General features: G+C 33.2%; 1 protein-coding gene across 2 annotated transcripts in view; it reads right to left on the bottom strand.

Annotated features, from left to right (window-relative positions):
* The window catches only part of LOC128176032 (neuronal acetylcholine receptor subunit alpha-10-like), a 38,643-nt gene that overhangs the window by 17,447 nt on the left and 2,523 nt on the right, over positions 1-18,673 (bottom strand). The window contains exon 2 of one of the 2 annotated variants that reach the window (XM_052842026.1): positions 14,066-14,161. In XM_052842026.1, the coding sequence (XP_052697986.1) occupies positions 14,066-14,126 (61 nt within the window). In that variant the 5' untranslated portion in view covers positions 14,127-14,161. Of the gene's footprint in view, positions 1-14,065; positions 14,426-18,673 lie in introns of those variants that run through there. The other variant, XM_052842027.1, reaches the window with a different exon arrangement.

Below are 18,673 nucleotides of genomic sequence, written 5' to 3'. Positions count from 1 at the left end.
AACCAAAGGTGACAACCCTGAAAGCGCATTGGTGTGTCAACGGAGACCAGAAAGTTTCCCATACATGTATATTGCGTGTCTTACTGTTACAACAGCAATATCTAGTTCTCAAAAGAGACTCATATCTAAATGACACAACTTTAGATGTTAATTGTTAATCTGAAACGCATTTTGGGGATGATTCCTGTTTACGTCTTTACAACAAAACTTTGTTAACATTTTGTGAATATACATGATACATTTGTATATAATTATTCACGACAACTGCATTAATGTAATAATTAACATATAACCACATGTAATTTTACCATCTTGCCATTTATCACACTGTTGACTGTGGCCAAACAATGGATGGGAACACGAACTTTATCGGTAGATGGAATTACCAGGAAACGGTGAAACCTGTGTATCCAAGCAAGACCTTATACTGCACGACATGTTATTTATTATCAAACTATGAGGTAAGATGACAGTTACAGACTAATATGCATATCTCTAAAGACCATTTAACTCTATGACTGTTTCTTAGAAATAAAGTCAGCTGTTTTAGTTAACAGGTTAAGTTTAATATTGTCTTAAAAAATAAAGGTCCCAAAATCCACATACATGTAATAAGACCTTTATCCTAAAACGTCACAAAATGTTTTTTGGATGGCATGGGTTGAATTATTCACAATGACTATTAAGTTTGTTGTTTGTTAATTACCGGAATATCAATAGTGATTCGCAAGTCACTCGTTGATTTCCTTTTTTAAAACTTAAATAGATCCTCTCCAAAGTTTCAGTATCTTTTGCATGTTTAAGGTCAAGATCTAGTAAATAAAAGGTACCTTCAGGTTAATAAAACTTAAGATATAAATTCTTTCAACGTTGCCTCATAACACTAGCTTTGTTTGAAAGGGCGTACAGTGGTGCTTAAAGTTTTGGTAATCACAATGAAAAATCATATTTTAAATGTCTTTTTCAATGAATATGAAGGAAATAAGGAACAAATTTCGGAGATTTGTCCATAATTGACTAAAAATATATATCTAGAATGCCTACTGTCTCTCCAAAAATTATCTTAAACAAGCTCTTGACTTCCTCTTCAAAGTGATGTCAAATTGAATGTAGATACCGGGATTTCTTTTCCCATGATTCAACATAGAACGTCAAGAAATTGTTTAATTTTTCTACATATTGATAATTCCTTTTAAAACTGTAAAGTACGGGGAAAAGATTCTTTAAATCAATTATGACGTCATAATGGTTTAAGCACCGAAAGCACACTCTAGAATCATTTACTAGATCTTTAAACCATTTCTGTTTTAATATCATAATGGCATATTATTACGTCAAAAGACTCGCTCCCCAGTGTACTGTGTCTTATGCCACTTTGATTTGTTGAATACGTTACTCTTCCAATGCTACATGTAATACATTCACAAACCCCACACAATGAGCATACCGATATCATATTTGAAAGATGATGGAATTCGTTAAGTGCGATATGAGTGTAGCCATTTGAAAGCTTTTAATTTTTATGACGTAAATGAATGTCAAGAACGTTCTAATGTCAAGGACACAACAGGGACGATCTACAGCTTAAATGGATCAGGAAAGGTAAATATTTACTAACAGCCATGAAAAACAGTCTAATCTTTAGATTCAAAGATACAACAACAGTTTTGTTAGAACGTTCCTTAAAGAATATCAAATATCTGCAGTTATAAATGATTCTTTATTCCGGATTCGACAGTCGAATGAGGGGATCTTCATTTTATCACGAGGCTGTCCTTTCCTGGCCGATGTTTGAAACGTTCAAGACCCCGGTTTGACGGGGAGCGAGCGGACAGGAAGACTCCATGCTGATTTCCCATTGATGTGTTATGAAATGTGTAGAAACATAGAGGTCTAAAAGTCTACTGTTCTATTTACACAGGAAACAAAGCGCTGCAATGATAATGGAACCAAGCAAAGAGCCTAATCCACGCCGATACTAAACCCTATGCTTTCCTTGCATCTGTATCTACCAGAGGCAATAAACATATTTTATCTAGGGTTCTTCAATGTGATAGTGTTGTCCCTCAAAAACTATGCATATTTTGTAAATGAGTAGTGACCAATCAACACTATTTCATATTTTTTTTCAAAATTGCAGCTTTACAAAGCCTGTTACTGGCATGTTTGCAAGCCATTGAGTACGGATCTGCAACCCTTGGTATGCAAATACAGCAGCTAGATGAACTCTTTTCTCAGAGCACAGAGAGAGAGAGAGAGAGAGAGAGAGAGAGAGAGAGAGAGAGAGAGAGAGAGAGAGAGAGAGAGAGTTATGAAATCAATAGGTAAACAGGAACCGGTCAGGTGATCCCTCCAATATATATGTAGATCTACCGAGATCAATCAATGCCTATTAATGAGATCTGACACGGAAGTCAGACTTGATCATTCCCTGTGTATCCTTGGTGTAGAGGTCTATAGAGGACAGTGAGGGGTACGTGGGAACCCATTGATAACACAGGGGCAATGTCCTCACAACTCATATCATGGTCCGACGCTCCCACAGAGTAAAGCATACTCAGTTTGTTCTCCTTGACAATAGGACCGGGTTTACACCGGGGCTATAGAACTCTTGCTGCTTTTCTACTTGGAATTAGGAAACATCCATCTATTAGGAATCCGCTGATCGGATTGGCTAACCTTTCCTATTACAAGTAATTCTGTAACTTTTGACTTCCACCAGCCGCATTTTAATGAATATCAAGGACAATGGCTGAACCTAATTTCCCTTTTAATATAAAAAGGATTACGCAAATAATGCGAAGGTTGGGATAACATCTCTGTCCTGCGCTTGAACTAACTATACATTACCAAAAGGTCATTCTAGAAATAGGTACTCAATATTGTCCAAGGTGAATGGGATTATGTATGTATTATTACCCTACAGATTGAAACACTTTTTGTCGAAACTATGCTACCTTTCATGATAACATACTCTATAGCCCCATTGATCTTGCGCAATTGCAATATAGAAATTTAAGTTTTGAAAGTTAGGTTATTTTCGTTTAATTTCTGATTTCTGTAAAATAACCTATACTTCTTGCTCATTGCATTAAATATTTCCCAAAATTGAAGGTGTATAATCAAATATTCATCTCGACTAATTTTAATCAATGTCTATTCTATTCATTTTATTTTCCATTTAGTTGCAAAATTCTTAGGTTAATATTAAAGAGTTTGTTGATTCTGTTCACAATATTCTGAGTATCGGAATACAAGAACTTGCTATCATCAGCTCTGCCTACCATGATTTCAGATAGAAGGTAATAAATATCTAAACGGCAGAGTTCACCTCTAGTTAGGCAATGTTCCTAAAAAATTAAGATACTAGTATCATATATCTCCTGGTTTGAAAAATTCTTTATAGATAAAGTTTGAAGACAAAACTATTAGGACACCAATAAATATGAGAGTTAATAGTTTGTTTTGACATGTTAAAAACACCAGACACCAAAATTGGACAGATTGAAAAAAAGTAACGGGATATGTTTGAAATTTATTGGGTGTATGTTCTTGTTTTTTTGTTAGGAGTACACGAAATTTATCTCTTTAATCGTCGTTTTACGAAGTTTGGAGGAAAGGATTTCGGTTTTTTGAAATATAAAAAATCAGATTCTACAGGCATTCCACCTATGTGATAAAAATGTTCATGTATTTTATTGCGCAATTCCTGACTTGCAGGGGGCCTATTAACAAAGGTAAACAAAAAGACATGCAATGGTGAACATTTTGAAAACAGCGCTATACCAGCTTAAGGTTATTTATCTTGGAAAACAATCCCAAACTTTCAATTTGCTATATACAATGTATTTATCTACAATCATTCTCAATTTATATATATTCTTTTATTTTATTTTTTTCGCATCCAAGAAAATTTAGCTACGGAAATAAAAAAGATTCCGCCGATAAAGTGGCTGAGGGATTGCTAGAATATGTCTTTGATCAATCAATGGCACTGCTATATTTAGCGGAAGCTTCGATAGACTGACAACAAAGAAGTGCCACGACGTCTCCAATCAGAATACTACGAATTACTCCGCATTCATCAGCTCGCAATTCATTCATCTGTCGGAATGGTTTTACCAAATCAAGATCATGGTGTACATGGAAAACTATTTTTTGTATATAGGTCTGCTTTCACATAGATTCAATAACAGTTATACATGTATACTGTCGTCGTATCAAAACTATCAATTTCAAGGTTTATCATACTACTCGATCAATTCACTTGTTATGGTTATATGCAGTATATGCAGATATATAATCACCAGTACATACTTGGAAAACATTTGCCGAGCTTGTACTAAATACCATAAAGATTCTCACATCTGCGTAAAGAATTTTCCACAACTCTTCTCAGACAGTTTTTAATTTAAAAAAAAAAAAAAAAATATATATATATATATATATATATATATATATATATATATATATATATATATATATATATATATATATATATATATATATATATATAAAAGAATCCACTGAAATTTGATTTTTGAAATGAACAGATAAATCTGATATAAATTCATTTTTGTTCCTTTCAAATTCATGGTTGTCAAAGAGTGTTGAGCAATTGAATAAAGCGTAAGATTTAGATCTAAAGTCGACAGTTTGAAGGCAATTAGGATTTTAAAACGTTTACCTTTACATGAATTTCAAATGTTATTTTAATGTAAAAACTTGTAGAATTTCTGAATTAGAATTTAACAATTCAAATTCAGAAATTCCAACACGGTGCCCAGAATCGTTTTAATAACAAGATATTCTGACGAAAACCTCTATCCATAAATGTCCTTTAGATACCTGTGGCAAAAATGAGAATTCCAAACCATTATACAAAACAAAACCAATCATTGTCCAGTCGATGACTGACCCCTAGTTATAATGATGTATTAAGACTTCAAGGAATAAAAAAATGTGCACAGGATGAGGAACGAACGGTTTGTGATACTGTTTTTGAGGAGTTTGTGCATAATATGGAGATATTCGTATTTTAAGATATTAATGCAGAGGAAAACTAATATTTAATACTTGAAAACGATTAATCATCTGGACAGCGGACGTGAACGTTGCAGAAATGCATTTTGCTAGCTAGACCTAAACGGGGAAATATTATACATTAAATATGCATAAAAATTTGTTACACTGATTAAAAACCATGTTATTCTGTAGTCTTTACTCGATATTCAATTTATCTTAGTTCATGAAACCTTGAAAGAAATACTTTTGTTAATGAAACAATATATTTTAAAATATAATTTTCTAAACACAAACCATACTTAGTTGCACACTGATTAAATGACAATAAAAATAATGAGAAAATCAGTTAGTTAAGACGACCACAGAGAGGTTGATTCTTTCATCAACAATTGTAACAACTGCAATGTTTAGAAAACTATGTTTAGAGGCTATTACAAGAATTAGATTTATTTAAACCTACAAAATATTTTGGTTATGATTAGAGTTTCAGAAACAAACAGCTGAAGACACACATTGAGATGCGATTCACAATGATAAACTGCTTTCTTAACTCTTAATTCAGTATGAGAAGAGACATCGCCTGTGAACCATTAAGTCTGTATCTGAGATAGAAAACAGATTCAGTGTATCAACACTGTAGCAGTGTTTCTTACTAGAGTCGGCAATGACATAGTGCATAAATATTGTGCTCTTAGAAATGATGTTACTGGAACTCTAGGGTTTGATTGTGTAAATAGCTTATAAGAGGGTAAAAAGAGGTTCCTAATCGAAGTACTTGTCATTTACAGCTTATATATACCGCACAATAGACAACATTACAGGGAATCAATTAGCGAAACCCCCAAAAGATTAAAGTGGTGAAGGGAATAGAGAACAGGTGCGCTGTACGGTGACTTCGCACTGCATGCTTATGTTGCGATATGAATAAGGCAATATATTACGCCAAGTACTTGCACTGGAAAGGTAATAATGAATAAAGCAATAGCTAGACCACTGGACAGGAACATTCTAACCCAAAATGGTTAAATCAAAAGCTAGCCCACTGACTTGCACTTTCTGGCTCGTAATGGATATAACAATAGCTAGCTCACTAATAGGCACTGTCTAACCCATAATAATAATGATTCACATGTTAGCCACCTGGGGATGGTCCACTTACCAGACCACTGGGAATAAACCACTAACTGGCCCACTGAGGAAAAGATCAAGAGCTTAGGGTCAGTTTAGGCTCAAGCACTAGTCACCTACGAGGAATTACTTGTAAGACCATTATTGACCATACACTGTGAATCAACCACTGTTCAGCCAATGGGAGATGATAATGTGAATGGAGCACAATTCAGTCCATTCTTTTAGAAGACCCACAGGTGGAAAGCAGTTGGTAAATCACTGAGGTGGGGGGGGGGGGGGTAAAAATTGCGAAGATTTATAACATATGCTGAAAGGGATATATTTAATTAATAATCGAATCTCTAGATATTATAAAACTTATGCATATAGCAAATGAATACTTTTAAACTCATATATATATATCGTAAGTATGACTAGGAAATCAGTATAGAAGTGGTTCATTCGAACAAAAATATTTTTAAAAAGATATTTTGTCAATTTGCTTATTTTTATGCAAGTCGCAATTTGCTATTAAAGAAAGGTATGTCGGCACTTGCTTAATTGCTATCATTCTGTGTTTAAAAAGTTGAAGAAGAACAATAAGTATTTTCACATGTTAACCAATTCGAAATCAAAGTTATGTCACAATTTAAGGACCACACAAGAAACGTTACAATGGATTCCATAAAAGACTTCAAATAATCAGTTTAACGTCTAAATTCTTTTGTTTCTGTCAAATGTTGACTGAGCATTCCAGAACGCCCAGCAAAATCCTTGTTTGATTGCCAGTATGAATAAACCACAGCGGCATTATTGAAGAACTGTGACGGCATGTAACCTGTACTTTTGTTTAGGTAAAACGGTCACATTAACCTTGAGGGGAGATAAACTTCGGGGGAGGGGGGTGATACAGACACCTGTAGGTGTCGATAACTGTCAGTCAAACGGAACAAAACGGTAGGTACCGTAAGAAGCCCCTCTAGCCGGTTATGCACTACAGCTGCTGCTTGGTTGCAATTCCTCCAATGCAAATCACAAATTCCTAAACATCTAAATACAATCTTCCATGATTACCAATGAAGCATTGTAGCTTAGCGGCTAAGACTTTTACTTTTGCAAAAGAACATTGCCTGAGTACTGGAGATATAGAAAACGTAAGAGTGCAACGTCTCAATCTTTTATAATATATACAAAAGTATGAAAAAAATATGCACTGTATCATTTCTTCGATGTACGCCATGAAGCTTTAATAATGTACCCTCACCCTTTTTTCTGAGGGGCCAACATTATTGTAGCTAAATGCTGTACGTGTTCCTTTTTCACGAATTTCATAGATAACTCTTCAATTGACTTAATGTTATAAAACGTGTCCCTTATTAAAACCCTAACTCTTTTTATAAATCTAATATTCCAGTAAAACAAAATAAAACTGAAATTTGATCGAAATTCAATTTCTAAAAACCAATAATTCAATTTGTTTTTACAAAGTTATGTTAAAAAATTGCAATAGAAACATCTGCATGAATTGATTGAGTTGAAATATGGTTGTTTTCTGAGCAGTGAACTCCTAATGCATTTTGAAACATGAAAATCTAATTTTCACATTTAGCGACCCAGGTCGGCCTAGGATGATTATCAAAGCCGTGTCATTGGGTACAAGAGAATGAAGCCTGCTGCTTCTAGGGGAAACAGATACATGTGTATGAGAGTTGTTTTCCTATTTTGTTATCAAAAACCTTGAAAACAAATATCTCCCATGACGAATCACATTAGATGAATGTTCGCAAAAAAGCAAACTCGTGTAAAATTCACATTTTTATTATCTTCTTTTATTGTTTATTCATTCACTCTACCTTGTTGCTTCCTTCGAAATACAGTAATTATTGCATGATTAAAAATAAACGCAAATGTGAACGTTAATGGAATGTTAATAAATTGTGTAATTATTGTTACTTTCTTTTTATATTCGACATTGTTTATGAAAAAAAGCTCAAGGGAAGAGTTTTAGGAAGTTCACAGAAAGGTCACAAATACTGTTTTTTATTGAAAAAAAATATAAAAATAAAAACCACGTTAAATGTAATTGTTATAAAAGGTCAAAATAAAGAATAAAGAAGGGCATGATTGCGTATAAGAATTACGTCATCCTAGAACGTGGATGCGCATGCGTATTACGTATACACTATAGTGCAAGATAGAATATTTGTCATTAAAGAAGAAGTAATCTGAAACATGTAAATATTACTTGGCTTTCTAATGTTTTAATTAAGTAAGTAATAAGGTAAAGTGCCGTTTCACATTATTTCGCCTACTATGGTTGAACGGGAATTACCTTTTTCTAAAAATTGACTTTTATCAAGTTGCAATTACTGATTTTATATTGGTTGGCCGCTGCCACAAAACGAATATAAATTTAGGAAACCAGCATGGACGAAATTTAATACATGTTGATAAGTATAAATATGATATATTTATGTGTATACTGTATGGTAAATAGAATTTATTACATGTTGATAAACTAATGACAACAAAATTGAAGGTAACATTGCCATTCTCAAAACTGAACACCTCACATTCTACATACATGTATGGAAAGCCATAGCTGCCTTAAGATCAATTTCATACTATATGCAATAGTAATAATCATTATATGCAGTGCTAACATCATTATATGCAGTGCTAACATCATTACATGTAGTGCTAACATCATTATATGTAGTGCTAACATCATTATATGCAGTGCTAACTTCATTATATGCAGTGCTAACTTCATTATATGCAGTGCTAACATCATTATATGCCAAAACAAACGTAAAGTTGACCAGGAAATGTGCATCCTCACAATGAACGCGGCATCTTTTTAAAAATAAAACTGGACCTCTTCCCCATTAAACCTTTTCAGCGAGAACCAGTTTACAACCTCATCATAAAGAGTTACGACTGCATATAAAGAAGTTACCACTCTATATAATGAAATGATCACATCATGTAAAGAAGTGACCTTATAATATAATGACTCAACAACGGCATATTATAGAATTGTCACATCATATAAGGGATTTACAGTTGCATGTTAAGCTGTCACCATAATACGTAAAGGTATTACCACCATACATAATTGTTTTAATACACCGTAACATGATGTTAATACTGCATATACTGAACTTATCACCTAATGTCAAGAAGTTGCACTGCATAAAAGGATTTTGCAACTGCACATGAAGAGTGTACCATATAACATAACGATTGAACAATAGTTCATTATGAGTTTAGCTCTATATGAAATGAGTTTATCATGTCATATTATACAATTATTTAATGCTTGAGCAGTCAATAGACCAGAATATTTTTCCCGAGGTGCAGGGAACAGCTCAGTATGATCTATTGCCCGAGGCCCTTTGGCCTCGGGCAATAGATCATACTGAGCTGTTCCCTGCACCAAGGGAAAACTTCTGATCTATTGACTGTTCAAGCATTAAATAATTGTTTTATTACCTTATTCCTTGTTTAGTTTTCCGGGTTTACAATTTGCATATTGCAGATGGTTTTCGTGCCATTATGCAATATACTAAGCTTTTTTTTCATCTTTTACATGCACAAAACCTGTTGCATGCATTACAACATCTCAATTTAATACTAGTTTACACAAAGAAGGGGGAATCTTCAACCCATTAGATTTTAAATACATGAAGTCTTTTACCCTATATGAGGCTTTAAAAATATTGATTATTTGATACTCCATTTTGATAACATTGAATTTGGTTTCTAGTACTTAAAACAGCGTTTATGTAAAGGAATATACATTCCATAAGAACTATCGAAAGGATGTAACATTAACATACCCGCGTTCTGAAATACGTTGCCAGTCCAATAGATCGCAGTCTATTGACCGGCGGTCCAATAGATCGCAGTCTATTGACCGGCGATCCAATAGATCGAAGTCTATTGACCGGCGGTCTAATAGATTGCAGTCTATTGACCGGAAGTTCAAAATAGACGCAAATATTTAATATGTAATAAAACAACAAAATCCCTTTGATTAGGTAATAAAAAGATTTATTCATAGCATATAATGAATAAACCACTGCACATTATGATCTTACGACATAACGTAATGATGTTATTACTTCATATAAAGATTTTACCCCTGAATATAATGGCGAAATTACAGTATATAATGGTGTTAGCACTGCATACTATGATGTTACCACTGCATATAATGATATTAATATCGCATATAAAATATATACCAATTCATATAATATGAAAATGACCTTAAGGCAGCTATGGCGTTCCATATACATGTATTCTAAACATGCTTTTTTCAATATATTTGGTCCTATAATGAGTGTTTTGATTGATACACTACTTGAAACAGTTTTTATTTATTTATTATAAGGTCACTTATTAACCAAAAGGAATCTAAAATCAAATTAAACTATATAATGCATACAGAAAAAAGTTTACTCCACATTTCTTTGGTATAAGTTGAATCAAAATACTTTAAATTAGATAACTATTTTAATATGGATAGTTAACCATTTATTTTGTCAATGCAAACTCATTCATTTTTATTCCTGCTATCCTATTGCTAATGCAATACACTTATCTCTTTGCCATGTATTTGCGTAATTTGATTCTTTAAACTTAAAGATATTTTTACTAAACAATGTTAAGTATTACAAATCCCTCATTTTTGTCATTAAAGCGCTTTTATTGTAGGCGGTATCGTTTAATAGAACAAACCTTCTTCTTAAAATAATGAAAATGATGAATGTTTGAATATCAAACCGGATAGACCAGTTCTTAGATTCTGAAAGTTGAACAGTCCCAGAGGCAAAATATATTTGTTCTCTTTGAAAAAAAAGAAAATAATATAATGATATGGTATTTGATCAAATATCTATTTTGATTGGAATTAAGGAAGTTCGTCTCTACATAAACATGATTTTTTATAAAAACAATACCTTCTATACCCCCTGCGTGACATTTTAACATAAAACCAACAATGTGTATTATTTATCTTTGGTCTCACAGACGTTCTTTGTACATTATTATGACATTTTGTGGGATTCTCCATGATTATAAACATTACAAAGCAGCAGATACCTAAACAACCTACGATCCAATACAGCTATTCAATGGCTGTTTAATCGGTGATCCAGAACTATCTCAGAAGTCTAGAAACCTAGAAAATCAAAGTCTGGACTAGTACCGTGCCCCATTATCTTGCCGTCACCCACGCAATTATGTCATTGCAAACCATACAGTGCATGAAACGCAATCCAATACACAGCGTCAAACCCAACGTTTGGTTGCTCTCTAAATATTGATATAACCGACGAATCCTTATCATAGAGTGAATGTTTTATGCTTCCTGGATATTCTTTATCTGTCAACAGCATAAGTATTTTTTTATTGCAATCTAAGATTTCTCAGGTTTTTAATTTATTCTCTTTCACAGCAGAAAAGAAAAGTGTATAAAAATGTCAAAACTGACAATAAGAACTTGGTTAATTTGGGTTAATATAGATTAGAAATATCAAAATTAGTGGGTCGCTGTTTTAACTTTTTACTGAGTTCGACTTTAATTAATCACGTGACACAACAGATAGCATGTTTCGTAGCACAACATGAAGCGATTTCTTTGTAGAAAATAAAATTGACAGCTCTCCTTTACATTAACCCTTCTATCCTTCCAAGCTTTATTCTCTTGGCGCTTTTGTAGTCGGGCTCGGCCTTTTATCACACATCCCCCACAAGTAGCACCGCTAATAGTTTCGCTTTGTTCTGCCAGTCGGACCTCGGAGAAATGACTTCTCCCCCACTTCCGCTGAATTTGATTAAGTACATATACACTGACTCATTATCACGGACCTATTTTGATGCAACGTTTAACCTTTTTATTGGGGAGCTGTCTACGTGTGACCGATTTCTGCTGGGGATACCAACATTAAATAGTTAATATCTTGTAATCTAACAGTTTGCAAGAACAAGGGGTCGGAACAGTGCTATACTACAACAGCGAAATACGCATAAATTATAAAACAGACCGATAATAATACAGATAGCCCGAGATCAGAAAATTCATAATAAAGTACATATAACCTACCTTCAGGGGGAAAATCTCAAATATAATTTTGATAAATAAACCTAAGATCTTAGATTCTTTTGATAATATCAATTTTCGTACATGGTTTTTTTTCTGTTTCATGATAATTTGTGTATCTTATATTTAACCTCGATATCTTCTTTTTGTAAACAATTTTCACCCCCCCCCCAAAAAAAAAAAAAGAAGAAGATTGCATTAAGCAGGCAGTTATATATTCGAACCCCATGTACTAAACTCATATGTAATTGTATAACAGGTATCAGATATACGTTTTCTAAGACAAGCGATAACTTTTTTATTAGAACACCACGCCTTATTGTACAATATGTCACATGCATTATGCACCCCCTTTAAGTCAATAAATCAACGTTTGGTTATTAATAATTTTTATCAGAAAGATAAAATCTGCAAGAAAATGAGAGTTGTGAGTCAACAATGAAACTCAGACAGACACTTATAACCATTATAAGAAATCGATCTGTGGTTAAACAGTTAACCATTAATATAAACCAGTGTAAATCGCAAAAATGCCCGAATATGTCCGGGAACTTTAAAAGTTTGTTCATTAACAATGCTATTTTGTAACTACCAGCTTTAGCTTTTAAATCACAAATGTTTTAGAAGTTAAATGTGGGTGAAATTTGGTTAATGATTTGTTCAAATCAGGTTAAGGCTAAGTTTAACACCAACATTTTTTTTTCCAAATCTGCTTAAATCAATTATAACGTAAAAGCAAGTGGTTAACGTCACGACGGCTACATCTCGATTTTTTAAAATTGATTATTTTAAAGATTAAAAAAAATCTTACTTCAGAGATTTCTCAAAGATGATCGACCTCTCACTGGAACAGAGCCTAAGAAAATATCTTCTAGAAATTGGTTGTAGTTTATGATAAGCTCAGCATTGTCTTAAAACATCAGGGCTAAATCTGCACAGATGCCACTTTATGACAATTTGTGAAGTATTATATCAAGTATTGTGGTACACGGCCTTTTTGAACGGAGGACCGATTCTTCTGTCTTAGTCGGTCCACATAAGAAGGAGGCAAACTATGGTAGCGTTTTATGTCAACAGATCAGAGGTGCTGATAACGGTAGCAATTTGAGGTATGAACGGAATGCTGCAATATTTACGCGCACAGCTTAGATTAATTTTCTCTGAATGAATTTTTTTCGTGATCAATTATCAGCTAAATGATATATGTTAGAAACCTCAAAAATCTGATATTCAGAATTATATACAGAAACATTGACAAAAATTCCTTGGTAACGGAAATTCAAAAAGTGGTACATTAATTTTGTGGTAGATTAATTTTAGATAATCAGAAAAAGATTTGCCACAAATAGAATATACACTTATAATAAATCGTCATCAGTAAATGAAGATGATTTTGAAGCACGTAATGGAAAGAGAGTTATATTCTAAAACATTTAACAAAGTTTGTGCATCTTTTCCCAAAATTTAATGTCTACGTCGTTTATTTCAATTCAATTTTGAGGCAAAGATATTAACTAGAAAGCGGAATACCACAAAACAGATGCTCTTAGTTTGCTATTTTATATATAAATATATCACAATTACACAAAGAACCTAACATCAAATATACATTATGATATCAATAAAAAAAGCATATTTTGTTTTGTAAAATAAAAGATATCGAATATGTTTCAAACTTAATTTTCATGTACGTGTATGGTTACTTATGCTTAAAGTAAAAATGATATATTATAATATTAAAAGGTATTGACGATCATTTAAACAACTTTTTTTAATTGAAAACTTTCATAAAGCTACTATTGCAATAAAATCCAGGCTTACCTCTTTGAGCCACCATTAAGAGATACATAACCATCACTGACAAGTTTGAGACCGAGGACATTTTGACGTGTGCCACCGAGCCCGATCCTAATAAAACTGTAAACAGAAAGATGTAGGTGAGTAACAATCACTTCCTGGAACCCAAGAACGCGCACCTGTCAGTATCGAACACCGCACATATGTTATAGATATATAAATACTAGTAGTGTGTATCACTGCTAATGCACGGGGTGTTTAATAGTCCATTATGTAACGTGCACGTCGTGAGCGGGACCATCATCACCAGCGGTATACTGATAACAAATCAACGTTTCCTTCTTGAGGGAAGATGCTCTGTAAGTTTTATACCACACCAACCATTCCTCGTCTTTCTCGGGTCTGTAAGATGTTGAATTCCGCAACCTGTATTTGTTTTACTTGTGCCTAACTGGTATTAAGTGTTTGACTGAGAGATAATTGTTATTATGGTTAAACATATGTTTTATCAATTTTCTGCTAAGTTTGAATAAGTGAACACTAACAGCCAATTAACGCAATCGGCCATTGAAAGAGTCTCCCGGAATCCCCGTGTTCTGTGATTAAGGGGTATTATTATATGGAAGATTTCATGGATGAAGCCATTATCTAAAATAACATGCACGTTTATCTAACTGTTTTTAAGCACATAAGTGAAGGTCAAATTGTATTATTCAAAAATGTGCGGGGGACCGGTAATACGGTTCTTTAGCAATAAATGAAGTGACGTCATCCCCTCTATATTTTTCTCTCTCATAATATTTTATCTTTTGTATACCTACATGTATTTAAGAAAACGAAAGTCCCCGATTTTGGTTTCGAAAATTTCCAAGTGATGAAATGCATTAACATATAGGTGCATCAAAACTCGCCGTATTTCACGTTGATTCTTACTCCAGCATTCACTGCTTATCTTATCTTATGGTCTTATGTTTGAAAACAAACTCTTATATTCATATTATATTAAAATACTTTCTTAACTTATTTACAAAACAAAAATTGGTCAAAATGAAGCCTGGTTAAACAATGCTATCCGGACCAGCTTTTGTTTGAGATATTTTTGTTTTTAATTATTTCATTTTATATTCTTTGCTAATTAATCGTCTTGAAGTATCACACGAAAGGTTTTTTCTCTTCCTTAAATTAACAACTAAAGTGATAGATGATTTAATCTAATTAATATTAAAAGGCTGATATCAAGTGCAATACTTTCTAATCACGTTTTCTTACGTAACAAATGATGCGTTTTAATCAATATAATTGTTTTTATTCTAATACGTGCTCTGTATTTAAGAGATACTAGGGACGTAATTAAGACACTAGATATAGGTCCCCGCATCACTTAGACAGGCTGATATCAAAAATGACGTATCGAGGCACTGAGCTATTCCGATTTCAATTAACATGTATTTTTGTTCCATTTATCCCAGATTCGTTTTGTTTATGAAGTTGATAAACACTCTATTGTGGAGATAAGGGATATCGGGCGATTAACTCAGAAAACTAAACTGTCTTCAAGATCATCCACAGAGTCATTGACCACGAGGATATAGGTAAACATGTACGCTCTTCGTGGGATGTCAAGTATCAAATCATGCGATCCTTATCTGGGATTACGTGATGATTTGAATCAGGATGCATCAGTGAAAAAAAAATAACCAGTAGCAGTTAGCAAAACCATCACTTCTAGAGCATACGCAGCGAAAAGCTTCACAGAGCTTTGGGAAGACGTTAAACAAAATTGTAACTTCATGTTTCTGTGTGACAGTGTAAAGAAAGCGGCAATATTGGAGTTCTATATCGTTCATTAATGCACAATCAAAGTCTCCAACAACTATCACCAATATATATGACTGTACTAGATTTGACTCAATCACATTACGTGTACCAATGATACGAAAACAATGTTTGACTTTGAGAAGACTATTGTTTCTGAGGAATACTTTAATTTTGTGATATCATCAAAAACGTTTAAAATCAATAGCATATTAAATACACTGTATGTGTTTGATTTTAACCTCTGTGCAATTATTACAGAATCGTCGAGGAATAAAACAAAAATTAAAGCTACCTATTTTTGGCAAAACAGACAAAATTGCACGCGCAGAAAAAAACCCAATCCCGCCTTATCTTGCTTTTACTCATATTATCCAAACATTAAAACCCGCGAATATTAAGGGTTTTTGTTTCAGCATTGGGCTAATCGTGTTTTATGTCACGGAGTTAGCACGTAGTTTTGATATGCTATCATCAGGTCAAACGTGAACAAGAACACAGTGTTCAGGAGTAAGAGGGACCAGAGACACATGATGTTTACACGGAACACCATAGAAGATGAATAAGATATTCATTGCTCTAAAGAAGTATTCAATCGCATTAAAAAAGGGTATGTATTAACTTAAAACCAATGTTCATCTTTCTTTTGGAACAGGTAAATGATCTTCTCCTGATTTTCAGGATTTCATTCCACGAATGGGGCACACTGTATTGAATATTGGACATTTTCACTTTTAAAATTCGTCCATCACAAAAAAGACAGTACGTTGTAGATTAACACCTTGGTCCTATTAACTGCACTTGTATTATGGGTTTTAAGCCTCAAGAAAGCTTCATACACGATGCTATCCGGTTTTTTTTTTTGGTAACATATGTTAAAATGAAACTTGGTTGGTCACGTGAACATATTCTGTAAAGCCCAAATATTAATGTACTTAAACAGCTAAGTCACATACTCACAGGATTTTCTCGCTGTTATGAATAACTTATGCTTTATTCCTATTGGCTCCGTCACCAAAGAAATCCCACTAATCGCATGAATGCTAACACGTGCTCATAAATCCTCTCTGATTTGTAGATTGAAAATAATGAATATTCATGACATTGAGAAAAATTGATGCTATCCTTGATTTGATTTGAACAAATAATTCAATTGTATATCAAAGAATACAAAATGTTTAGACAAAAGTTCTGACACCTAACAAGGTCCTTACCATTAAAACAAAAGAAATTGTACAAAAACTTACAACTGTTTGATAAAAAGAAATGTATGATTAGACTTTTAGGAAATTGGAAAATAAAATAATGTAGCTGTTTTACTTAAATATCTACCAAAAAATTCTTATCGCAGCATGATATTAAGATTGTTATCACTTTTTGTACGACTGTTCGTTTGTACGACTGTACGTTTGGACGACTGTACGTTTGGACGACTGACGACAATGATTTGACTGACTGTTAAACTTCTATTTGTTATAGGGTTTGTTTGGATTGTCCAAGACCAACACGATGTAAAATGAAATAACATCAACAATAAAAATGGTTTAATTCTTCTGATCTTTCTAAAAAAAAAGGTCGGATTTTGCATTTTTCATAATGGCTTTAATATCATGTATAATTCCTCGCAGCTATCCGTTTTGTAAAACAAAGAGTGAATAGGAAGTAAATTAAAGTGAAACATACTCTTATCTAGGTTAATGAAGACATCAGTCAATGATATATTTATTTTGGCAGACATGGAGATCTTGCCTTGAGAACAAAGAAAACACAATCAGCGCCGATCCATCATCGAACAATGCTGAAGCAAGTAAAACCAATATCTTTGATCAGCGATGAAATTTCTTTCACAAAAATACCCAGGAAATAAGACTATTCTGAGAGAGCGCCCGTTCATCGTAGAGAGCTTTATCAAAGAGCCAGAAGCCCTATTCAATTTCGATGCACAATCAATATGGCGATATTAGACCACAGAAAAGTTTTTGATTTTGTGTTAGAGTTCATCCTTTGTGAATTTTATCTACAGTTTATCCAAAACCAACGTTTATGGCGTATTTACAGAAAGACAATAATCTGCCTATTGTTTGTATGTATGTTTGCAGTATGTAGACTTTCTTTTAAATTCCCCCCCCCCCAAAAAAAATAATAAAATGAAAAATAACAAGTGAAAAGCCGTCAATGTGACAGCAAACACGGATTTCTTTTATGTGAACAGTATCCATACACTGTATGTCAACCTTGAAATGATAAACACTACGCAGCTATCCAGAGAAAAGAAGTACCTAATATATGCAATATTCTGCAAAAAAATATAACTAAGTTCAACAGGTAGCATTATTTTCATAAATTATAAAAAATCAAAATCCAAGTACAATTGATCTGCTAAACAACAACTTTCAGTCTTGAAATTGCATGATGAATTATCCGTACAATAGGCCAGGGGTACCCTATATTCAATATTCTCTGAAAAAATGACTAAGTTTAACTGCTGGTATTTTTTCCATAACTTTTCACACATCAAAATCCAAGTAATATATATGCAAACCTCTAATTGGTATATGTACAATTGATCTGCAAAACAACAACGTCCTATCTTGAAAACTGTAAGAAGAGTTATTCGTACAATAGGGATACAACATATTCAATATTCTGTGAGAAAATTACCAAGTTCAATGGCTGGTATTTTTAATAAATAATGACAAAAAAAAAATAAAAATCCAAGTAATATGCACATCTCTGATATATGTACAACTGATCTGCAAAACAACAACTTCCTATCTTTAAAACTGTAGGAGGAGTTATCCGTACAATTGGGGTACC

The sequence above is a fragment of the Crassostrea angulata genome, chromosome 3, assembly GCF_025612915.1.
Source record: "Crassostrea angulata isolate pt1a10 chromosome 3, ASM2561291v2, whole genome shotgun sequence".
NCBI classification, from domain to species: Eukaryota; Metazoa; Mollusca; class Bivalvia; order Ostreida; family Ostreidae; genus Magallana; species Magallana angulata.
Note: the sequence above shows the minus strand (reverse complement) of the source record. Positions and strands in the feature narration are given on the sequence as shown.